The 25,727-nt window shown below is 34.1% G+C and overlaps 3 protein-coding genes across 8 annotated transcripts in view; all 3 read left to right on the forward strand.

Annotated features, from left to right (window-relative positions):
- The window catches only part of LOC136987155 (bromodomain-containing protein 3-like), an 85,872-nt gene extending 82,820 nt beyond the window's left edge, over positions 1-3,052 (forward strand). For all 6 annotated transcript variants that reach the window (XM_067284844.1, XM_067284842.1, XM_067284847.1 and 3 more), the window contains 4 exons: positions 161-313; positions 401-492; positions 625-805; positions 889-3,052. In XM_067284844.1, coding sequence (XP_067140945.1) covers positions 161-313; positions 401-492; positions 625-805; positions 889-954 — 492 coding nt within the window. In that variant the 3' untranslated portion in view covers positions 955-3,052. The remainder of the gene's footprint in view (positions 1-160; positions 314-400; positions 493-624; positions 806-888) is intronic.
- A 10,538-nt stretch (positions 3,053-13,590) lies between these two features.
- On the forward strand, positions 13,591-14,502 carry LOC136987171 (uncharacterized). Its single transcript, XM_067284859.1, has one exon. It carries the CDS (start codon positions 13,591-13,593, stop codon positions 14,500-14,502), a length of 912 nt encoding a protein of 303 aa, XP_067140960.1.
- Positions 14,503-16,040: 1,538 nt separating this feature from the next.
- LOC136987133 (uncharacterized) lies at positions 16,041-19,808 on the forward strand. The gene is made up of 3 exons (XM_067284808.1): positions 16,041-16,474; positions 18,948-19,071; positions 19,164-19,808. Exons 1-3 carry the CDS (start codon positions 16,316-16,318, stop codon positions 19,673-19,675), a joined length of 795 nt encoding a protein of 264 aa, XP_067140909.1. The 5' UTR covers positions 16,041-16,315; the 3' UTR covers positions 19,676-19,808.
- The last annotated feature ends 5,919 nt before the right edge of the window (positions 19,809-25,727 follow it).

Raw genomic sequence — 25,727 nt, forward strand, 5'->3', positions numbered from 1 at the left:
TCGTTTTCGTTGGCCCACCCTGTATAAAGGAAAAGACTGTAAGGGAAAAATATATTTTAATTATTATTATTACATTGTATTACATTTTAAAAAGTTTAAATTGCAAATTATTTTTTTAATATGATTCTAAACACGAAAACAAATTAATTTTGATGTTTAGAATGAGTCCAAACTAAAGAATTACGGATCGTGGTCAAGTCTGGCCCAAGTGGTTTCCAATAGTCCAAGCACAAGCAATCCGTCTGTACTGAAAACTTCTGCTATGGATAGCTTCCAACAATTTAAAAAGCAAGCCATAGAGAAGCGAGATAGGGTAAATTAATTTTGCAAAGTTAATTTGTATGTTCTGCATTGTGTAACCAAAAAAGATATATAAATGGTTTGTTTATATTTCTTACAGCAAAGGCAGTTAATAGAACAACAAGAATTGAGAAGGCATCAGAAAGAGCAAGCAGAAAGAGAGAGGATAAAATTAGAAAGAGAAAGGCAAAGGTAAATGTTGTTTTAAAAAATAGACAAAAACAAATTCAAAATTTAAGTTTTGGCTTGTCATCTAGTTAGCTAAATTAACAATTATGTGATTTTACCCACAAACATTAAATTGTTAAAATGATTGTTTAACAGAGAGCGTGAAGAGGAGGAAGCTTTAGAGCGAGCAAGAAAAGCACAACAAGCTCAACAGCAACAAATGGAAGAGATGGCACGCCAACAGGAACAACAAGTTACCCAGAAAGCGACATCTCCCAGCGTAAGTGAACGTGAGAGGCAAAGATTAAGGGAACAAGAAAGGAGAAGGCGAGAAGCTGTAAGTATAAAATAGGTTGCATGCCAGCAAGGCAATAATTTTGGATCGACTTTAAAATAAAATTTATTTTCTTTTTGCTTTAGATGGCTGGTCAAATTGACATGAATAGACAAAGTGACATCATGGCTACATTTGAAGAAATGCTGTGATTCTTTAAACAGTCCTACTTTGGATAGATAAATATTTTATTTCCTTCAATTGTGAATAAACTGAGGACAAAGAACTTGTGATTCTTTGAAAGTTCATCTCATTTATTGCAAAATATTTTCCAGACTGTATTTTGCTTAAATGGAAAAAATGCAAAGAACAAGTAGAAGAAAGAAGAATTTATCAGCTGTTGTTAGAGCGTGATAAAACTTCAAGGGCATTTTGGTCACACCGACTGTACATAATTACATACATCAAGGGGGATCCACATGTGAACTACAAGGTGGTGTAGGTGAACATGCTGTAAATACAGCTTATATTATGTATTTGTTTATCAAGTGTGCCTGTGGTATGCATGTGTGTATGACTGTATCATGTGTTTATGTGATATAATTTGTGAGAAGCATGCAAGCTTCCACAAACCTTACCATTCCCTGCCTGTTATAATGGCTATGTTAATTGCTCACCTGCCCGCCAGTTTTTTACAACACATTGTTGTATGTGAATAATGAAAAAATCAAGGTAATTTGTATCTTTGTATAAAAAAACAAAAAAATTACAAGTGGTCACGGTTGAATAATGAACGTTGAAATGCAGAGTGAGGGGGAAGCGCAGGGCATTTGTGCCACTAGCTCTGCCTAGTTCTCCGAAAAAAAAAAAAAATATTCAGAGATGTCTAGAGAGTGTTTTCATTTTATGTATGTAAAGGGATTATGATATGAATTCATTTGCTAGTATAATATGAATCATTCTTCTAAATGCATATAAAGGAATAAAGCAATCCTCTTCTCACTGTAGAATTTGTCATAGATAAATATTTTTTAATCTCATAATTAGCTAAAAAATGATCATTACCATTGAAGATACTTCATCGTTTCCACCTTTCTCCATCACTCACGTCACGCTGTTCGAAAATAATCCACCAGATGTTCACCTAGTTATTATTAAGTCATGTATTATATTAATAGTTAGTCAAAGGAGGACAGATTTACAACATGCAATATTAGGCTTTTGTTTACTCCACGCAACTGCCTCACCTTAAAAGCCAATTCAGAATTAATCCAGAAGAAATCGTCTTCGTTGTTTTTTTTTCCCCACGTGCAGCGGAAAGTATCCACCAGAAGTCGAAATTAATCGAAACAAGAGGATTGCTTGATTTTTTAAGAGGGAAAAAAAAAAGAAATTATTTAATTGTTTCCAAATTGAAGAGAGATCGTGATCCCCTGGACTCTTAAGAAAATTGTACAGATAGGAAAGAATTCTTATTATTATTATTATTATTATTATAATTATTAATTAATATTATTATTATTATATATATACATATATATATTAATATCATTTGGTTGCACGCAGCATTCGAGGCACGACTTTCTCGTGCATTTAAAGTCCAAAAAAATAATAATATGAAAAAACACACAAAGCATTTTTCGCCTGATGAAAGGCTTAGTAACAACACTAGTGCCTGGCAGTTGTTATTTTTAATGAGGGGGGGAAAAACAATTAAATGTACTTAAGATTGGTGTTGGGGCCATTGATTTCTTCTCTTTTATATTATGTATGTTTAAACTGTAATTATTAGTTTTATCTTTTAAGAAAGAACATTTCATAAAATAGCTTATCCTATATTTAAAGAGGAAAAAAAAAAAGAAGAAAAACAGAAAAAAATAATAATTATTATTATTATTATTATTCTCCTTAGTGTTTATCTCATCACGAATACCTTTTTTTGTATCAGAGGAAGATGTTTCCTTTTATTTTATTTTTTCTCTCAAATTTTTTTTTAATGTTTTGCTCTTTGTATAAGAGGGCAAAGAAAAATCAACAAAACACAAAAGACGTGGCTGGCCTACTATAACTTATTGATGTGGAGTGTTGCCATATTGATACATTCTTTGGTATCTCAATTGCCACTCTCATGCAATGTAAATAATTGATGTTCCTAGTAAAATATCACTTAAGAATAATTATTCCATGTAGAAAAAAAAAAAAAATACTTGAAAGAAAGTTGACCAGTTTGTTTGAATGATTGAAGTAATGTAATAAGTTCAGTAAATGCTCGTATTAAGGTTTTTAAATATAATTTGATGTCACTTGCTATTTGTGCTTTTTCTGTCTTCTTATCATCAATTATCAATCTTGAGATATTCAAAAATTTAAATTGGTTTAAAAAAAAAAGAGTAATTAATTAATTAATAAACACGAGTATCTTTTTTTTTAAATATATATATATATTAATATAACCTAGTACTATAGTTAAGAATATAGTGCTGTATTTTTGAAACTTTTTAAATTATCCACAGTGTATTTTTTAATAATTAAGAATGCAAAAAATCCATTTGTGTAATTGTTTAAAGGAAACTTTTCCTCGTTTTTTTGTTTTTTTAATAGTGTGTGTGTGTGTTTGAACATAATTTAAAGGAAAAAAAATCTAAATAGAAAATATGTATTTTACTTTTTATTCATCATTCAAAAAATACATGATTTTCTTCGAATTATATCTTTAATGTGTCTAAAAACCGTAATTTTACAGCATCGTATCCAAAGAAGTTTGAGTTTTACACGCTTAGTTTTATCCCATTAAAAAGAAAACAAAACCTAATTATTTTGGTAAATTAGTAACAGAGTTCTGTCGTAACTTACACACGAGTAACGCTACGTATACTTTTTAAGAAAAAGTAGTAGTAATTAAAGCCCAATATTATGTGAAATTAACAATGAAATTGTGACGTAAATGACAGATATTCGGGACATTCAGTGATGGACAAAGTAATTTTGGTGATTCGGTATCTAACCCTGATGTGGACACACCAAAGATTTAAGGTACTTACCGTCGGAAAACCGTGTTAGAAAGCTCAATAAATAGAGGAAAACAAGAAAAAAAAGGAAGATTAAGATAATAATTTCGATAATGCAACACTGTCACCTTGTTTATTGAACTTTGTAAGACAGTTTTTCTAAGTCAGTACGGTATCAAACCTTCCGACAAAGTGACGAGCTTATGAATGAACAATGCATTGTTCGTTATACTAGTAATATAATTGAATCATAAACACTACGTGATTATTTTTTCAAATGTATACACGTGTGGCGCTTCGACTATTGAGTTAACACGTGGTAAGTCTCTCAGGAGACTCAGTAGTCCCCCCCCGAAAAAATGACTATTATTAGGCTAGACACGTTACGTTCAGGCAAATAATCGGACAAACACCCAAATTTTAGTCCGTACAGTTACCGACGTTTCTTGGCATGAAGGCTGTACTTTTCGAGGACGACACGTGTTAAGTAGCCATCTTGAAAGCTCCTTTATACTTATTGATTCATGAGGATATTCGATGGAAACTTATAAATCTCGTGTTGACATTATTTGTATATTTTGTAAATTAAGATAATTTTTTTATCATATATTTATCTCGAGTAAACGTTGCTGATAACGTTTAAATATAAGCATATATATTTAAGGAATATATGTCTTAATAAATTGTGTGTATATATACATATATTTATTTATTTATTTATTTGTATGTATAGCTTCTGTATTTGCTTATCTGCACATAATTTTTCACCACACAACGAATTCTTCAGTGTGGCAAGTAACGGGAATGCTACTTGCCACGTGTTTTTTAATTAAAGAAATGGCGATTTCTCTCGACTTATCAGTAAATAAATCTTTTAATTCCTAATCGTCGCTAGGATAGAGAACACCCTTCACGTTTATATTCTAAGTATTTCGTCGACAGGGCCGTCGAGAGTTTGTTTGGAGTCCTGGTAGAGCGAGGAGGCCCTTGGCCTTTTATTTCTTTCGAAAGAAAACACTATAACGTTCCTGTATTAATAAGAAGTAAGGTTAATTTTATAGGGGCCACCGAGAGCCCTAAGTTTCCTCCGGGAACGGGGGAAATCCCCCAGGTTTTCCTCTCGACGGCTCTGTATGTGCAGTTAAGCGCCTAAACACCAGAAGAGATTTAAATTTTAAAAAGGGCGTTTACGCACATCAGTTAATCGCGTTTGTTTCGTATACATTTGTTGTAATGAATAAAACTGAAGTTGTGCATTAAACGGGAATAACACATACGGTAAGTTCTCGCTTAACTTCTTCGATAAAGGAAACTGAGACTGTAGAACACTTGAATAAGGCAAGAAGACAGGGATGTGCCTAAACACCTTTTGGGGAGAGACAATCGGTACAGCAGCCTATCAATTGAATTGATTTTCTATAGTTGCACTAAATGGAGGTATCCCTGCAAAAATACGTCAAGGATTTATCAAAGTACTAGCAGACGAGCCCGGCGTTGCTGGGGCAAAAAATAACAACACAGATTAAGATTAACCTTTCTATTATAGTATTTGATTTTAGATAGTATTTACGTAAGGTGTTTATCACACCGAGTGCCCACTCTAACACAGTTTAAATTGTGTACAGTGAAGGAAGAAAGAATCAGAACCCCCTCTTCCGAGACTAATTAGGGTATTTTTAGATGGGTTCCCGCAAAAAAACTGCATCTAAAATAATACAATAGAAGCCACGTTCTTTAGGGTAATCCTTAAGCAATAGGACCATATTTACGTGAGTCTCCTTACTTCAATTCGAATCGTTTAACGCAAGTAAAATAAATAAATAAATTCGTAATTTAAAAAATTCATCTAGAAGTAACGCAGGGGACACCCGGTGTAAAGTGACCCGACGTCCCGAATTAGACGGGACTGTCCCGATTTTAGAACCGCGCGAAATACGTCTCGCTTTTAGACTATTTCGTAATTAAATTTAAAAGTGTTCGTTGCATAAATTGTACGTGATTTATCTTTGACTTACGAGCGATGGAGTAAAAGTCGTAATGTCGAAATTGTAGCACAATTGAAATTATTACGTAAGTAATGTATCCATTTTGAAACGTGTAGTACACCCCATCGATTGCAGGCTTCGGTTCGGTGGACAGTGTGACGTCGCCGATCTGCGAGTAATAACAGGATAACCGAGCAGTTCTGAATCGTATGTGGGAGCGTTAGGCGCACACAACTCTCCTGTTACATAAATTTCATCCCGATTTATTGTAACTTCACGCGTAATGGCTCCATTATCTCATACCCTTGGCTGCAATTTTTGCAATGATATACCCAGTTGTTCTAGCTTTGTGATTATATAATTAGTCAAACTCTCGGCTGTGGTTTTTTCGACGGCTAAGAAGCCAATAAAATGTTCTTCAATGTCAGCTGTATTTGTATTAAAAAAGTCTTGTAATGACAGTTGTTCGACACGAGAAACGTCACAGTACAGTCAAGAATAATCGATTAATATCTATTCTTTGTTATTTTGTCAACAATTTGAGTCTTCGCGCGACTTGCCATTAATTGTATAAGCTCATTTTGAATATTTTTCCGAGACAGTGGTCATTAATTTGAGTCTGGGCTAAAGACTACTTGCAATAGTAGACATACAATCTTAAATATATACAAAAATATTATGAAAATTAATACATCTTTAATGATAACCTTTAATAATTTTTTATGGTCTTTGACAATAATCTCAGAAAGTCCAATATAATATCGTATCGACCGGCCTCCGACGGAAGAATATGCTAATGAGCATCGCCGTGTAAGACACGTAACAAGCAGACAGTCGAGAATATAACAGATAAGAAAGGGAGAAATACTTTCAATAGTTTAAACTGACATTACTTAAGTATGTAGAATTTACCTTAAGAATGTTATAAAAATAATAATCTAATAATTCGGCATAAAAATTGGAATTTTTAATACGAGGTATATGCTGTGCTAACAGTGTTAACAGTATACACCCCGTTTTTCTATGATTTAACCGAAAGACAACAAAATGGATTATTCAAGGTATGTTAACGTTGGATATAAGAAATAATAATGTAATAGTCAACAATATACTTAATGTTATATGTTTGTTAAAGCTGACACGCCAGAGTATGCATGTAAATTACACACGTGTTGCGTATGTGTGAAACCTCATACAGTTTGCAGAATCTGTGATATAAAGGTATACCTGTAAGGTAATTAATTAATTTGTATCTTTTTTTAAAGTATAGTATGTAAAAATCTTTGTTTTTAACAAATTTTAGTTGACTGAGGCCCGAAACGCGAAATGTATACGCCTATTAACGAAAAGTAAAGATGAAAGGAAGCCAAGTGATCGTTAAGTTGCACTGCATTGTGTATGAGAGACAATAGAAACAGAACACGACACGGTTTCTAGTTATAAAAAAAAAAAAAGAAAAAAAATGTAAGCGCTCTCTCTCGGCTAGGAACCCGTTAACCCAGTATATACTATTATAAAGCCTAATCGAGTGCGCTTCTTCCGGTCGTCTCTCGGGCCATCTCCATTCCGGGTCCCAAGCGCCTACAAACGAAATTAGCGGCCATCAAGGTTTCTGTGTGTACCCTAAAAGACACAGTAGTGCCATTCCTGGCGTAGGCATCGCGGATCCTTCGGCCACGTTTTATTTAAAAAGTATTCAGAATATCGTGCAAGCAACTGTATCGTATTGAATTAATAAGCATTAATTATTGTAATTTTAAATTTTTGTTAATCAAGTGGCGAGCGGAACAGTGCTGCGCATCCACCAGAAAGATCTCTGCTTGGAACTTATTTACCCTTTCTACTGCATTTCTTCAGCTTAATTTAATGCTTATCTTAAATTTCATACTTACTTATACTAATAGAATTCAATTTCTTTTCTTTACAATTCCAAAACCAAATATTACCTTTAGTGTAACCATATATTTGTTCACTAATTCTTTTTTTTATTCTTTGTACGGAATTCATTCGAATACTGTTATAAATCAAGGATTGTTCTGTTGTTGGTGCGAGATAATCTATGTATATAAATGAGGATGTTTGTTTGTTCGCTATACACTCCTCGGCCGTTCTATCAATCGCTACGAAACTCGAAATACATGCGCCAGTACTACGACAGGTAGCACATAGCTCTTGCCTGCTAGTGTGGTAGTGTTTCGCTCCTGTAAATCCCGCTATTCCTGTTAGCAATGGAGTGTGCCGGGTATGTATCTAACTCCGTTCGGGGGAAAATTTTATTGAAATAACGTGAGTTGCGGTACAAATTGGAAGTTCATATAGATCTATAGGTAATCCGGTCCTTTTCTCTTGCGGTTTTCATGTTTTGTCTCGACTTTCATCTATGAAACTCCGTTCTCGAGATTAAGGAAGGAGTATAGATATGTGACGACAGTGGGAATTTATAGGTCTGAAAATATTTCCAATTGCAGTCCAATAATTTTGCCACAAACGCAATATTTACGAGAATACCTTCCCACGTAGTTTATACAATCCGTTGCCAAAATTTTAAAAAAATTAATTTTCACCTAAAAGCAATTATTCTGGTATTTTTACAAGATTTTTTTTTTATTTAAACAAGTCGTACGAACTGTTTCGAACGTTAAGGTTAGCAATTTCGATCACCTGCGGAGCCATCACAACCCATCAAACACGGATCAGTTTTCAAATATTAATAATAGACCAGTATTAATGAGTATCCTCTCTTCTGGGAGGAGAGCAACGACTACTTTTGGTCGAATTACTTCAACCCCCTTCCTCAACAATCCCTTTCTATCGGACCAGCAGTATGGCGGCATTCGAATAGGAAAAACGACCAAACGCCTAGTGTTCGGGGAACGATGACAGATTGGCTAATGGTGGGCATAAATCATAAAATACTGAGCGTGTTGTGTTGAAAAACAAGTTCACACATTTCAAAGTAAGTAGTTTAGAAATAACTTATTAAATAACCGATTAATTAATACATTCTTTGTACAAATTTTAAAATTTACATTGCATAAAACATTTTGTATACAAAAATTTATAAAAATTTCACATTTTTTAAAGTATTCCACAACCTTTCAAATTCATTGATGTATGCTTTTGTTATATTCTCCTCGTTAGTAATCACAACATTTTTGTGATTATGTGTAAGTGTCTTTAATGTCCAGTTCAAAGTTCCTGTTATTACTATCTCTTTGTCGATGATAGCAAATTTATGATGCATCAGAAACTTTGAACTGTGTGTCCTGACTTCTATACCTGTAATAGACAAGATATTGTATATAAAAAATGGGTACATTAACGTCAAAGTTATAAAATATTACATGATATAATATACTTAGATTATTTGTTTTGCGTACAGATATAACAAAATTTGTGCATTTGTCAATTATAGAATGCACTGCTTTAAAAATAAGAGAAAATATAGGCTAATAAAAAAGTAATTAATTGAATATATGCGCGATATACAAATAGAATAGACAATAATTACGATTGATTGTGTATTTTAAGTATTACGTTAACATATATAAACATTATTTTAATAACATTCTCACCATTTCTTCGGAACTTTTTAATCTGTGCCTCAGCGAAATCCCCCTGTTCGCCTGTATTATTTTTACAAGTAAATATCCTTACTTTCACTCCTTCCTCGTAGCATTTTACAATAATATCAGCCAAAAACTCACTGGTAATTAAATAAACGCAAACGTCTATACTTCTCTTTGCAGAAAGCAAGTGTAGAGCGAGAGATCCTAACGAAGTGTCTTCTCGTAAATTGTTACAGGTGACACTTGGTTCATTACCGAATATTCTTCTATTTTCTTCATCGGTGTCGGGAAAGAAAAGAACTTTTGTGGAAACATCTTTTTTCGTCTTCTTATATTCAATTAGATTATCAGCACAAATATTTGTTACCCAATTTATAATGCTAACCACAGTAATTGCTAAACTATCTTTCGTCATTGTTAGATTGTGTCCTGCCTTCTTGGTTTGAAACCTTGGACTGAAACCGCGCGTAAAAATTGGAGTATTTGAATGACCGCGCTTAGAAGCAGGACGGTAATTGGCTGCAGATGTCACGTGACTCTAACGTGATTGGGTGTCTGAAGGAGTATTTCCTGGTGGGTTGATTCATTTTAGTGTGCTGTAGGGAGGATTGATTGATAAGATGATGTCTCTTCTTCCGTTAACCCTTTTTGTACCGTCCAAACAAAGAAATCGGTTACAATTAACACAAAAAGGTGATTTGCGATTACTTTTGACAAATTTCGAACCAATGATAAACAAATTGGCTCAACTTCATCAGCCTCAAGGATCGCACTAACAATACTTTTTCTGTATACTTAAACATTTTATATTCAATAAAAAGTGTTATATTTTATTATATTTGTTACATTTGTTAACACTTACGTTTTTTTTTTTAATTTTGTTAATCATATTAAAAGCTAATACGTATTCTGAGTAAATAAATGTTTAATTTTTTACAAAGTATATAATTATCAAATAAATTAATAAACCCAACAAAATTTTTTTTTCGAAGTGAAGGGGGCGATACCACGTAACGGTTTTATTGAAGGGGATGACGATTCGTTAGAGATTGAGAAACACTGATTTAAACAGATTCGGTGAATTTTGTGCATTAGTTACTTTAACAAATATACTTTAAGTTACTTTAAACAAAGCAGCAGCTGTGTAGATAGAGCGAGTGGTAAGTTATTTCCATTATTTACACTTCGTTTGTAATTGCTCTCCTGAGGGGAGTGTATGAGTCATCTAATAGTCAAAATTCATACAAGTTTCAAGTTTTCTTGGACAGAATGTATAATAAAGATTATTTTTATATTATTTCTACGATTTTTACAATATTCGACTATAATACGCAGTTTGCATGCGATTATTCACATTTTTTCTCGTATTACGTAACGGCGGGGGAGTTGACTTTCCCGGAAAATTTATAGTTTGGCGGATGTAAAATAATGTTTACTCGCCTAAATACTGGCAAAGAACATTAAATTAGCTAATTAGAGCTTTAAAAAACGATTTAAAAAGAGAATGTATAACTATTCTACTTCCAAAGTCGTTGTTAGAGGAGGCGGGGCTTTCCGCGGCAACTTGTAGCTACCACGAGTCTGTGATTGGTTAAAGTAATGTCTATAAAAACGGAAATAGCCAATTAAAGTGTAAAAGGCGTTTTCCTTCGATTGTTCTGAGCCAATTGTACAGTAAGTGCTTCTAATTGCTGTAAAGTGGTAGGGGATAACAGAACACTTATGAGATAACTTGGGTGGTAATACAAAACACTTATCGACTTAAAAAATCAATCCACCTATAGAATAGTGAATCAGAGCATAAACCGCCGCAAACTCGGATTAAACGCAAACTAATCGAATTTTTAGATTAATTTATTTAAAATCAAGGGTCGCGTGAACTTTACACCTATCAGTGATACTCATAGGAAAAGAGAATAATAGAAGATAATAATGCTGATATAATTAACCGCAATAATTAAATTTTAACCGTTTTCAAGACAAAGTGAGTTGAGTACGTTATACATCCCTGATAAACAATTAGGATCGGTCAGTCAGTCGGTTATAGAGTGAAATATCCCTAATAAACCACTGCTTTCTGATCTTCCTGCACACCTGTTTGCCCTGGGGCAAATGACCACTCAATTCTTGCCATTGATAATCACAACCGTAAGATGAGGGGAAATGCATTAGGCAATTAGTTGCTAGAATGACATAGTTTGTTAATTGCGCTTCGGCTGGTCTCTCGCCCTAATGCTTCAGAACTTCCAGTTAGCTAACGTATCATCAAGTATTCGTTTAAAATTTCCTTTTTAGTTAATGCAATTACGAATTGACGTTTAAACTGGGAAAATCGATTCCATAGACTTGTAAAACATATTTATAAATTAACGAATCCAGTCAAAAACAATCGTATACGAAGTATATTTAGGCCTATGTTTTAATGAATATCTTTATTTACGTTAGCCAACGTATATCAGACCTCTCTGTGTACAAATAATACATAAAAATGAAAGTATAAGAAATTACATAATAGAATAAAAATAGAGTAACAGTTAATCAATGTTATGCAATTGGTTTTGAATTTCTTACATCAAATGCGTAGTATTTGCATTATAGAAGCATTCTATGGAAAAATCGTAATCGGATTAGAAGTGCAACGTTTAAAAAAAACAGAAATAAATAAATAAATTCTTGGTATTGACTTGTGAGCACAAAAATTGACCTTTTTTATCGCTAGACTTATTACGCCACCACAGGACATGAAATTAGACAGAAAAACACTTTTTTTTAATTTTCAGAATGCATTTTTCTTAAGTCCCTCATCAGCTGTCTTTGCTACAATATTAAAAGCGGGTTAACGATTTTAGAGTACTGCAATTAACATAAATGAGAAAAGGATGTGGACTTACATTTAACATGTCGATTCGATTATAAATTAAACACACAATAAAACCAAATAAAAAGATACTGCTGATACAATAAAACATAATAACAAACCGGGTAAAACAGTAAAGCAGTAAAAACATACAGCGTTAAAACAAAATAATAAGCAGATTCACAGTAAAATGAATAAAGTGACAAGATGATTCTAACAATCGAACTATAAATTAAATATTATTTATTTAGGAATTTTTCTCGGAATTGCATTTGATCATTCATAACTGCTATATTTCTAATTTGTTCTATTTTTAATGAAATTTTATCTAAAATTGTTTAATTTTGTTGCCGTGGGCAGTGTTCGATTCCAGAGGATACCGTGGGATTCCCTCAAAAATTTTTCTCGAAGAAAAATGTCAGAACTAACACTGCCATTTAATATATAGCGCACGCATTTATATATGTATATATACTATATATATATGTTTGTTTAATTTAAAAAGTAATAACAATAATCGTGGGCCTTTGTTAATAAGTAAGAAAATATAGGCCGATTAAAAATAGATAAAATACAAATAACGTTTGATTAAAAAGTTGCCGGGACAAATAAGTTCTTTTGAGGACACTTTTTACGTATTGTCTCTTTCAAGAATCTTTTGTAATCTTTGCTAAGATTACAAATGCCCTCTCTTGAACGGCTGTTATATTATATAGAGCAGGGGTGGCCAACTTTTGTGCACATAAGATCTACTTTTTATCGTAAAAATGTGTCGCGATCGACTTGTTGGCCACCCCTGATATAAGTAGGTATTGGAATAGTGACAAATTTGACCCTCTGAGTTAGAAGAAACTCTGTTTAAGACCTGAATCCAAAAACGGGTTAAAATTTTCGTGTGTTGGCGTATATTTCGTTTAACATCTCAGGATGGGTTAACGATTAAGAAACGAAATTTGACACGGTAGCTTCTGTATAAGAGAATGGATGCTATTGAATTGTGGTGGTTAAAGATAGAGAGGTAAAAGGATGTCGTGTGAGTCCCGAGGCTTGTCTGATGACCAAAGATTCCACGGAAAAGAAGAATGTGCAGCCGGTGGCTCAACTCGCTGATGCTTTCAATTCGGATAATTTGGGAGAGAGCACTTTGGTTAGAATATTTTGGCCGAAAGACAGATAAGGCGGCTCTTCAATTCTCCCTACTGGAACTCTTGAATTCATTTCGGAAAGATATTTATTAATTCATAGTACAATTCAAGAGACTTTTTGATTTAAATATTGAATTAAATTGTTTCGTTTAATTTCGGTAATTTTTGTTGTAATAATGGATCTTGAATGATAATACGGTATATTGAAAACAATTGAAATTAATAGACGGGTCCATTGTTTCACAGAAATTCCCTTGCCGTGTTGTTGAAAAAATAAAACGATTATGGACATCGAACGTTTTTATCAGATAAAAAGAAAAATCGGCTTCGGTTCGTTCGGTCGAGTAATTGAAGGCACTGATAGAATTACGGGCGAAGACGTAGCCATAAAAGTAGAGGATAGCAACACGATGCGATCACAATTGCGCAACGAAAAGAAAGTGTACGATGCGATCAAAGATACAAACGGATTTCCGAAATTAATTTGTTACGGAAGAGATCGAAATTACAGTTTTTTGATAACCGACTTATTGGGTCCAAGTTTGGAAGAATTATTCGAATATTGCGGTCGCCAATTTACTCTAAGAACGACATTAATGCTGGCGGTAGACATGCTTGATAGAATCGAATATTTACACAGTAAACATTATATTCATCGAGACATCAAACCGGATAATTTTCTTATGGGTTGGGGAAGAAAAAGTAAAACTGTTTACATGATTGATTTTGGTTTAGCCAAGGAATACATCGATCCTCATACAAAGAGGCATATACTGTGCCAAGATGGCAAAGGATTAATAGGTACTGCGAGATATGCCAGCATTAATACTCACGAAGGAATAGAACAAAGTCGAAGAGACGACATGGAATCTCTCGGATACGTCATCATCTACTTTCTGTCAGGTACTCTTCCTTGGCAGGGTGTGAAAAAACCTACTAAACAACAGAAGTACGAAGAGATTGCTCACATAAAGAAAGTTTGTTCCATCGAAGAATTATGTAAGAACCACCCGAAACAAATTGCAACCTACATGAAATACTGTCGTGGGTTAAGTTTCGAAGATAAACCTGATTACAAGTACCTGAAAATGCTTTTACAAAGTGCCTTTGAACGAAATGGTAACCAATTTGACAGGATTTACGATTGGACTATAAAAAGGTTTAAAGAAAAACACTCTCATACAACAAGGCTCTAATATTTGCATATTCAAAAAATGCGGTCCAAAACAATCGTGCCCGAACAAAATTCAAACGAAGAAATAATAAAAAATTCTAAAAAAGTCAATGACATCCAGATCATAAATATTCTGTTGATTTTTTAAAAATAAAATTAAAAAATTATTTTTATATATTGCAATACATTTTATTTATATATCATAATATTAAAACTTTCGACGGCCGGATGGCCGAAGAGGTTACGATGTCAGTCTACTGCTCTAGGGTACCCGGGACTGATCCTGATGAGTCTAATATTTCGGGGAGTGCTCCGTCTGGATGTATCGGGCCCGTTTTCACCACCCGCTCTTCCCGTTGTAAGCCTGGCCGAACTCATAATAGGTTTGCCAAATTGTTTATCATATTAAGGGATATATTTTTTGAGAGGGGAAAAACGTGTTTTTAATTTTTACATATTTTTCAGATACAAATAATTTTAACATTTCACGGCATAACAGTTTCTTCGTGTAGAAATGTAGCGTAAAAACAGACTCCCTTTATTGCCCATAGAGTATTAAGAGGGTCTTTTTCAAGCTCATTATAGGTTCGGCCAGGCTTACAAAGATAACTAGTTACAATTACTATCCTGGTTACACCTTAAACATATCAATTATTTAACGCGTGGGCATTAAAGAATTAAAACAACATATACACGTACTCTGCAAAGTAACACAAATCTTCCGCCATGTTTGCCGAGATTAGTACAGTAATCGCCCGAATTTGGTGGATTAGTTACTAATGCCAGATTACGTCTAATCTTAAAATGGTGGCCAACTATTGCAAAATGCCAAAGCGATTACGACCTCATAATAGGATCGAATCCAGGCAGATAATCCCTGAAATTTTTCTTGTGTGGTTCATTCCGGATATAGCCGAACTCTCGATGAGGATTTTTAAAAACTCTTTTCGCCCTGTGAGCACTAAGATCTCTTTTTTAGCAAGCCCGTTATGGGTTCGACCAGGCCCACAATGGGCGGCCGGGTGGTGAGGGACGGGGGCCGACCTATTCGATCGGACCACCCCCAAAAAATCCCTGTGAATTTTCCTATCCGTCCGGATTTCATCCTGGGTCCCCGAGAGCGGTAAGCTGCCATTGTGACCGCTCGGCCATCCGGCCAAATCGCGATGGGTATGACTAAAATAAGATTTTAGTGTCGCAAGGATTAAAGTTAAAATAATAAAAAGGAAAATCCGAAAACCAATTGTGAAATAACTTTTTTACGTATCCTGAGTAATTTAAGATACAAAAAGATATAGAAAAATATTAAACTTTTTTCATTGAAATGAATATATCTCTATGGTCTTAAATATATTGAGAAGACACTTCTGGCTAATATTCTGATTTAGAAATACTCAAGAGCAAATTCTATACAAATAAAAATATTTTAGAGTATAAAAAAGCCTCTTTTAGAGTTATTTAAAAGTTAAGTCTATTTTTTTCACTCCATAAAATTTTAAAAAGTAACCGTAGGAGTTGGCAACAGTGATTTTTCAAAACTCGCTCGCTTGGTGTCGCGATCGTTTCTGTTGCCATGCGTTCGCAACGTTACACGCGTGACTATTTATTCGGACTTAACGATGTCCGTTTCTGTGCCACTTCTATGTCATTCTTACGATGATTTATTGTGAAAGAAATAAGTCAAATGGACTCAAAAGTTATGTTATAAATTAAATAAAAAAAACATGGAAGAAGGAACAAACTAGCGAATGTAGGTTTGTAGTGTAATCCTCCATGTTTAGTCCTGTCAATATCGTAACATTCAAGAACACATTTCGCGCCAGTTACTAAGAAACATGCCGTGCTGCTGTGTCGTCGATTGTACAAATCGTACCGAAAAGGGCTTCAGATTATTTAAATTACCTCAGGGACCTAAGAACGAGGAGAGACGAAAGATGTGGATTAAAAATATAGGAAGGAAGGGTAACCTGTCCAGTCAGTCCTATGTTTGTCAAGTAAGTGAACATTACTCTATGCAGTATACAAAGCTATTATATAATCGACATAAAAAACTATAACAAAAATACACCCAATAAATCTACATACAAAATGGCCATGGCCATGAAATTATATTCAGAATTATACAGTTACATAACATGATGAAAAATTCAATGGATGTGACTCTATTACAGGTGTTTTCAGTTTATATTTAATGTGTGAAAGTTTACTTTGTAGGATTCTAAAAGAGGAAATTTGACAGGTTAGATTTATAATAATCAGCTTAAAAATAACTATTTGGCTGTTTTAATGATTTCTAACTGCCAACATAAACAATGATGAGGAGAAAAATTAAAATTTATGTGGAGAATATAGGAAAATGTGCAGATATCTTCTAATTACATTCCCTTGTAAATTCAGCCCACTCAATGAAAACAATACAACAGTGGCGTAGCGAACATAACTGGCACCCGACACTTTATTGGCGCCCCTCTCCCCCCTTTAGAAACACATATAGTTCGTCTTGGAGACCATTTGGGTGCCCCTCTGCGAGTGGCACCCGGTGCACGATACACCCCCTTGCACCCCCTCGCTATGCCACTGCAATACAAATGAATTTAGACGAAGTACCCTTGTTAGAAACTTTATTTTGACATTATTTAAATCTACAGAAAGTGATGTCCTTGTATATCTACGCATCTTTGTGTGCACATAATTTTGTTCAGACTGAAACTTTCATAAAACACCGATGTCAATAGCTTCAATGCTTCTGAGAATGTTTTTCCTTCAGTTTGTGTACACTTATGGAATTTATCTCACAACTTTCCCTTGTAAGTTTTATAAGAAATATTTAAATCATTCGTGTTTCATTACCTCGGTTACGCTGATTTTAAGTGGGACACCCTGAAGTATGCATAGAGATTTTGTGCGTACTCATGATTACTCTTTATATTTAAAATACTGAAAATTAAAACTTTTTAACACGAATTAATACTACATTCCTCTTTAGATAACATTTTAAAATACCTTATAAATAAAAAAATAGTGTTATGTAATTAATTTCGTATGAAATTGTTGCTGTTATAAAAAGTAAGATGTTCATATATAAATATACATAAAGTGACAGCTCTTTCTGTAAACAACCTAAGTGCTTGCTTGAGACTCTAAATAGAAATGTTTGCATATAAAGTTTCATTTATAATTATCTTTAGTTTTTGTTTGATGGGATAAGGCAGTAAAACAGAATGGTAATCTTCCAAGAGATTTCTCTCAGACGACCCAGCCCTTTAGATGTCAGATATGTGAAGTAAACCCAAAAAAACTTCAGGCGAAAACTCTAAATTAAATACCAGTGTTTAGTGGTTATCCTCTTGGCCATTAATGACCTCATTTATAATTATTAAATGTAAAATTTTAAAGAGTTCCGAAGTTAATTGATGTTTACAGTCTCCAAATTTGTATAAATATCATTTTGTATGCTTGTGTATATGTTACCGTAAAAGTCCAAAGTCCGTTAAATCTGAGAACTTAGTGGTAAATCCGGACATTTAGTAGTATTGACTGGTAAAAGTCTGAAACCCCCGATAAAATGTCTACATTTCGGACTTTTAAGAAGAGATACCGGTAAATGTCCAAATTTACCAATCGGCTTGGGTGAAAATGTATTCGTATGTATCTGTTGTTTTGTAATATACTTAAAAATATAAATTAAAAATATTGAAAGTATTTGTGTAATAATTGGGCCATAATTGAAAAAACTGTAGACTTATAAATTCCCACAGTTGTCCGACATGCTGTCTGTCTGTCCTTCCTTAATGTCGAGAACAGGTTTGGATAGATGAAAGTTAAGACCCAGATAAGGAAAGCTTAGGGGCCCGAGGTCCCAATTAACTATATACGAAGTTCGGGACTAAACCGGAAGTTGCGATTCGAATAAATAAAGTTTCCTCGAATGGAGTTACGTAGACGATTGGCACAACTCTGTTGTTATTAGGAAAAGTATGATATACTGTACAGGAGCAAGGCAGTACTAATTTGAGATCGAGAATATATATTTCAAATTAAATAAATTAAGAATATGATTGTCACAATGCTGGGCTGCAATTTTTAATGTCATATTAATCTTTGGTTTTATTTGATTTCTGAAAATAAATTTTGCAATAAGCAGTGTAGACGAATAAGCTATCTGTTATATGATTCTTATGTTTATGTAAGTTTTGCTTTTATGCAACAGAATGAGTGACGTAATACACGGCAGATTTTATGAACTTTTAACTGAATTAGTGAATAAGAAAAAGACAACAATTCGTACTTAACTAACGAACGATATAACATAATCATTTATATTTTTAAGTATATTACAAAACAACAGATACGTACAAATACTTTTTCTAGCCAAGCCGATCGGTAAATCCGGACGTCGGACTTTTACAGTGTCATATCTCATATATGCAGTTTATTAGAGGAAAATTATAACCTTAATATTTTCAGATACATTTCACGGAAGATCAATTTGAAAACAATCGAATTGACGGGAAAAAGCCGTTAAGGTGGAATGCAGTTCCGACAATATTCGGCCATAATAAAGTATCTTCACCAAAGAAATCATTTTCAAGTAATTGAATATAGATAGTTTCCATATTTTATTAATTTTTTTTCCTGCATTTTTTAAAATATTTATTATTAAGTATTACTTTTTAAACATAGAATCTACTATATCCGAGATTAAGGAGATTGAAGGCAATCAAACAGATCGTAACGGGTCGGAAAATCAAACAAATCACTGCGTATCAGAAAAAAATCAAATAAATCGCTGTGGCTCGATACGTGATCAAGTGAATAGTTATCAAACAGATCACTCGGATTATTGTCAGTATACATTTGACGATAAACAAAATGATCAAGTAATAAAATTGAAACAGAAATTAAAAGCAGCTTATAAAAAAATCAATTCTTTGGAAAAAAAAATTAATAATTTGGAAGAAAATTTGAAAAATATCTTTAGTGACGATCAAATCCGATATTTTGTGAAGGAATCCATGCAAGGATTTAAGTGGTCCGAAGAAACTATAAATAAAGGTCTCAGATTATATCTGTCGTGCGGTAACGGCGGATATCAAGAAATAAGAAAACAAAATTTGCCGTATCCATGTATACGAACTTTGCAGAAGCACTTAGAGGACTTAAAATGTAAATCTAGAACAATTAATGCCGAATAACAAGTTAAACTCGACAATGCCCGACTTGTATATTTGTTTATATAATGATCAAATGAATGATGCCTCTCTATCTAATGTTGTGATGATAAACTTTTAGAGTATTTTTTATATTTATTAAATATTTTAAAACAAATATTTGAAATGATTGTGATATCCATTTATGTAGTTTTTTTTTTTTAAATCTTTCACTCTACAAACACTATTATAGCCCGACTTCTTGTCTATCGATGGTTTAGCTGGGTCCGTAAGGGATTTGGCTCGAATGTCGAGAGACGTGAATAACAGGGCATAGCGTAGCTAGGCCAAACCATTAGAAAAGTTCTGAAAATCTAATTTGGATTTGAACCCAAGTTTAAAGTTCATAAATTTTGATTGAGTTTGAATGGAGAATGCTATAGAATAAGCAGAGACCAAACTCTCTGATGTAACTGAAATCACTACATCATCTGTAGATTGGAGTACAGTGAACGCGTCACATACGTACCATACATAACATTATGGTAGATTTTTAATAAATTTGTCCTTGGATACAGTAATTGAATTAAAGTATGTATTGTCCATTAAACTTTAAATGAACAATGCTCGATGCACTCAAAACACAAAAATAAATGAGTTTATGGCAGGGGCGACTGGCCTTAAAATTTTTGTGTGGAAAAAATCATTACCGGCCCAGATCCGAATAATATAACAACAAATAGGACAATTTTTGCAAGCTTTGCAGTAAGAGGATGAAATCGTTTACAAGAGGATCATACATATACTCGCTTGGACTTCGCTTAGTCTTGAAAAGGGGTCAAGCGCGTATGGACAGTCTACGAAAGTATACGCGCATTTGTACACAATTCTATCGTCCCTTAAAGACGCAAAAATGAACCAACCCAAGGACCAACTCTAGTTGTGTACGAAGCGGGTTAAGGCGAATTGTCAAGGGAGGAATGTCTCCTGGGAGGTGTTTTATATAATAGTTGCACCTATTTAAGTGTTACTAATGTAAAATCTCCACGCGAACAACCCGTTGACGAAGCGCGAAACCACGATCAACTGCAAGAGTCGAGTAGTTTTATCCCCCGGCCACTGGTGGCTTCCAGTTTAAAAAAGTGAAAAAATTGGGAAAATTAAGCTCGGTGTTGCAAATTCGAACAGAACGTTGTTTATAATAAGAGAAATATTTGCTTAAATATACGATTCTTTGCCGTACGTGAGAAACACGTTTGCGTATTTAAAGAGGCCGGTTGTCCTAATGAAGAACATTCCTAAACATGCCTGGGGTGTTCGTGGGAACTGCATAAAAATGAAAGTGTATTTAAGAATTTTATTTCTAACCGGAGTATCCCACGTCGTTATTTTTGTACACGTAATAAAGAAAATAATACGAAAATTGAAAAAAAAAAACATTTAGTAAATTTAGGTGAATTAAAGTCTCTTTTCTAATAACTTTTGGAATGTTTATTTTTTAAATTAGTTTACATATATTTAATATGACAATCTTGTCATAATATAGGCCCTCCTGAGAACAATAAAACAAATCGGAGACAACAAAAATGCCTTTATTTCACAATATTCTTAAAGTTCAACGTTAAGAGATTGGACAGATATTATAGAATTTAAGTCATTCATACCACGTGATCGAATGTTCTGGTATTGTTCGTAATGTCACAGAAGTGTTGTTTCTCTAAGACTATCGCTACAAACTTCTTAACTGAAAACGGCTTAAATCTGATAAAGCCGAAATGCATTTTCATAGTTTATAAATAAGAATATTATATATATAAATCGAGACGAGTTGATTAATGATAATAATAATAATAATAATAATAATAAACGAATGCACTGAAAAAATTAGCAAGTACACAGAACTCGCCCAGGAAATAATGCATCTGTGGAGGATGGATAGGGTGCTTACTGTACCTGTCGTTCTCTCCTCTACAGGTGTGATACCACACACACTACACAAAAGCCTGGGCAGATTACAATTGAATAGAAACACATACATCACACTACAGAAGGCTACACTATATTGAATACATGTCATATTGTGAGAAAATTCCTGAATACAGACACACACACTGATACCCTTCTTTAATTTCTGTTTTGGTTACTATGCCTTGACTTTGGTCCGGCATAGTACACAGCCACCGGTGTTAACCGAGTATATCTCACTTAACCCAACATAATAATAATAATCAGCGCAGAGCCCAAGCGGTAAGGAGTTAAAAGTTGAAATTTGATACACAGTTAGGGTACGTCACAAGAACGCACACTAAGAAGGGATTTTTCGAAATTCCTCCCCGCGGGGAAGAGGAACAGGATTAAGTCTTAACACTTCCATCAACAATGGAAGTGTTAAGTAACAATGAAATTATTAAGATAAAGCGACGTGCAAGACGCAGATGCGGTTTTTTTTCGTTTTTGCGGGAAATCGAACGTATTTTTAGGCCCATCTAACAATTCTCTAATTAGTCTAGAAACAGGGGGACCCAATTCTTGCATTCTGTGAAAACGGGTAAGGTTAACTATAACGTAATAATCTCAATCTTCGCTACCGTTACTTTTGCCCGAGCAACGCCGTGCCTACCTGCTAGTTGTTAAATAAGCGTACTTTTTATTGTTTCCAATTTCTTTTGTTGTCTTCGGATAGACAGTGTCAATTGATGCATATTATGACAAGCTTACATATTAAATATATGTAAACTAACTTAAAATATTTCTTTTTCTACCCTGTAAATATAAGACAACGTTATTATTTCTCTTAATTATTCTGTTTGTTTTTTATTGTTTACTTTTTACATTTATATAAGTTGCATTAATTATATTAATTCTTCGTTTAGCACTTAAGTTAACGTACTGTACATTATTATTCTCAATTGAATATTTCTGTCAGAGCCCGGACTTTGACGAAATTTTCGAGAAAAAGTTTTGTCTTTCGAAAGTTAAATTGGTTCAAATCTCAGCGAAAAAAATATTTCAATTTAATTACCGAAGGATGATCGCATCTTTCACCCCGGAATCACTTTCTTTCCCAGGTGGCATCGAATGTGTCGCCGAGAACTAACTACTGATATTCACCGTTGGTCGAAAATAGTAACGTGGCTTAAAGAGGCCGTCGAAATCAAAGGGGAGGACCCCCGAAATAAAAGGGTAGAATCGACGACGAGAGAGTCGTCGGGTCCGGATATCGCTGACCCCGACGACTTTTCACACGAGTGTAGTTTAACCGTTCTCCATCGCCGATCCCTCGCCCGCCGTTCTCCGAACATTCGAACTTCTCGATCCAAGAACCCTGATAAGCCGACACAACAAACTCGAATTTCGTCAACGATCTACGATCCTCATTAATTAAGTTATCGAGGTATTTCAGCATCGCGCGTAATAATGTAAGCTCTCTTTGTTTCTCACACATAATGCAGTGCAACTTAACGATCACTTGGCTTCCTTTCATCTTTATTTTAGTTGATACGCGTATACATCTCGCGTTTCGGGCCTAATACGCCCCTAATTCTACAAGCTTGCGCCGGGAATACAGGATCGTTTGTAAAATTACCCAAATTATGCAACAAACTTCAAATTTAATTCATAAAAATGACTATTATAGTACGCTATTAGCCTATTATAGTACGCTTAGTGGGCGTGTCACCATCCGCCAATGATCGACACTCGAGCTGGAGAATGGGGATTCCCCGAATTGCAGGTCGAAGCTCGTTGGTCGTAAGTGCGAGTTGTCGTTAAGTAGATAGGTCGTAAATTGAGGAGTACCTGTATTAAAAGATTATATGAAGAAATAAATAAGGAAAGGCAGAAAATTAATATAAAATTAGCACCAAAATACGAGAAGTTATAGGCCAGGATCAAAGCTAGACTATCCACAAAAGGAAGAAAACAACCAACAGAAGAAATGAGGAATATAGTTTACCAAATTCCGTGTACAGTACATGCAGTACTAATGAAGTTTATGTAGGAGAAACGAAAAGACAGATCAAAACAAGACTTAAAGATCATGTAGCCGGATCTCAAATATCATAGACTTAACTCGGCGTTTCACGATCACTGTACAATAAACAACTGTAACATCGACCAAAATAATATAAAAATTTTACGTAAAGAGACAGAAACATAGGCTATAACAGAAAGTTTAAAGAAAGTGTTGAAATTTACAAAAAGCCGAAATAGTATAAATAAATATCCAAGTGTAAAATAAACGAAAAGTGCTTAAGGATATTATGAAAATTAATACATCTTTAATGATAACCTTTAATAATCTTTCATGGTCTTTGACAATAATCTCAGAAAGTCCAATATGATCTCGTATCGACCGGCCTCCGACGGAAGAATATGCTAATGAGCATCGCCGTGTAAGACACGTAACAAGCAGACAGTCGAGAATATAACAGATAAGAAAGGGAGAAATACTTTTAATAGTTTAAACTGACATTACTTAAGTATGTAGAATTTACCTTAAGAACGTTATAAAAATAATAATCTAATAATTCGGCATAAAAATTGGAATTTTTAATACGAGGTATATGCTGTGCTAACAGTGTTAACAGTATACACCCCGTTTTTCTATGATTTAACCGAAAGACAACAAAATGGATTATTCAAGGTATGTTAACGTTGGATATAAGAAATAATAATGTAATAGTCAACAATATACTTAATGTTATATGTTTGTTAAAGCTGACACGCCAGAGTATGCATGTAAATTACACACGTGTTGCGTATGTGTGAAACCTCATACAGTTTGCAGAATCCGTGATATAAAGGTATACCTGTAAGGTAATTAATTAATTTGTATCTTTTTTTAAAGTATAGTATGTAAAAATCTTTGTTTTTAACAAATTTTAGTTGACTGAGGCCCGAAACGCGAAATGTATACGCCTATTAACGAAAAGTAAAGATGAAAGGAAGCCAAGTGATCGTTAAGTTGCACTGCATTGTGTATGAGAAACAATAGAAACAGAACACGACACGGTTTCTAGTTATCAAAAAAAAAAAAGAAAAAAAATGTAAGCTCTCTCTCGGCTAGGAACCCGTTAACCCAGTATCTACTAGTATAAAGCCTAATCGAGTGCGCTTCTTCCGGTCGTCTCTCGGGCCATCTCCATTCCGGGTCCCAAGCGCCTACAAACGAAATTAGCGGCCATCAAGGTTTCTGTGTCTACCCTAAAAGACACAGTAGTGTCATTCCTGACGTAGGCATCGCGGATCCGGTGCCGACCCTTCGGCCACGTTTTATTTAAAAAGTATTCAGAATATCGTGCAAGCAACTGTATCGTATTGAATTAATAAGCATTAATTATTGTAATTTTAAATTTTTGTTACTCAAGTGGCGAGCGGAACAGTGCTGCGCATCCACCAGAAAGATCTCTGCTCTGGAACTTATTTACCCTTTCTACTGCATTTCTTCAGCTTAATTTAATGCTTATCTTAAATTTCATACTTACTTATACTAATAGAATTCAATTTCTTTTCTTTACAATTCCAAAGCCAAATATTACCTTTAGTGTAACCATATATTTGTTCACTAATTCTTTTTTTTATTCTTTGTACGGAATTCATTCGAATACTGTTATAAATCAAGGATTGTTCTGTTGTTGGTGCGAGATAATCTATGTATATAAATGAGGATGTTTGTTTGTTCGCTATACACTCCTCGGCCGTTCTATCAATCGCTACGAAACTCGAAATACATGCGCCAGTACTACGACAGGTAGCACATAGCTCTTGCCTGCTAGTGTGGTAGTGTTTCGCTCCTGTAAATCCCGCTATTCCTGTTAGCAATGGAGTGTGCCGGGTATGTATCTAACTCCGTTCGGGGGAAAATTTTATTGAAATAACGTGAGTTGCGGTACAAATTGGAAGTTCATATAGATCTATAGGTAATCCGGTCCTTTTCTCTTGCGGTTTTCATGTTTTGTCTCGACTTTCATCTATGAAACTCCGTTCTCGAGATTAAGGAAGGAGTATAGATACGTGACGACAGTGGGAATTTATAGGTCTAAAAATATTTCCAATTGCAGCCCAATAATTTTGCCATAAACTCAATATTTACGAA

This window comes from Centruroides vittatus, unplaced genomic scaffold (genome assembly GCF_030686945.1).
Source record: "Centruroides vittatus isolate TY-2023 unplaced genomic scaffold, ASM3068694v2 scaffold_1478, whole genome shotgun sequence".
Taxonomy (NCBI): domain Eukaryota; kingdom Metazoa; phylum Arthropoda; class Arachnida; order Scorpiones; family Buthidae; genus Centruroides; species Centruroides vittatus.

Excerpts from the sequence above, each read along its gene's own strand:
- LOC136987171 (XM_067284859.1), top strand. The coding sequence starts at position 13,591 with ATGGACATCGAACGTTTTTATCAGATAAAAAGAAAAATCGGCTTCGGT.
- LOC136987133 (XM_067284808.1), top strand. The coding sequence starts at position 16,316 with ATGCCGTGCTGCTGTGTCGTCGATTGTACAAATCGTACCGAAAAGGGC. Across the intron at positions 16,475-18,947 it reads GTCAGTCCTATGTTTGTCAA|ATACATTTCACGGAAGATCA; the intron begins GTAAGTGAACAT and ends TAATATTTTCAG. Across the intron at positions 19,072-19,163 it reads ACCAAAGAAATCATTTTCAA|AATCTACTATATCCGAGATT; the intron begins GTAATTGAATAT and ends TTTTAAACATAG.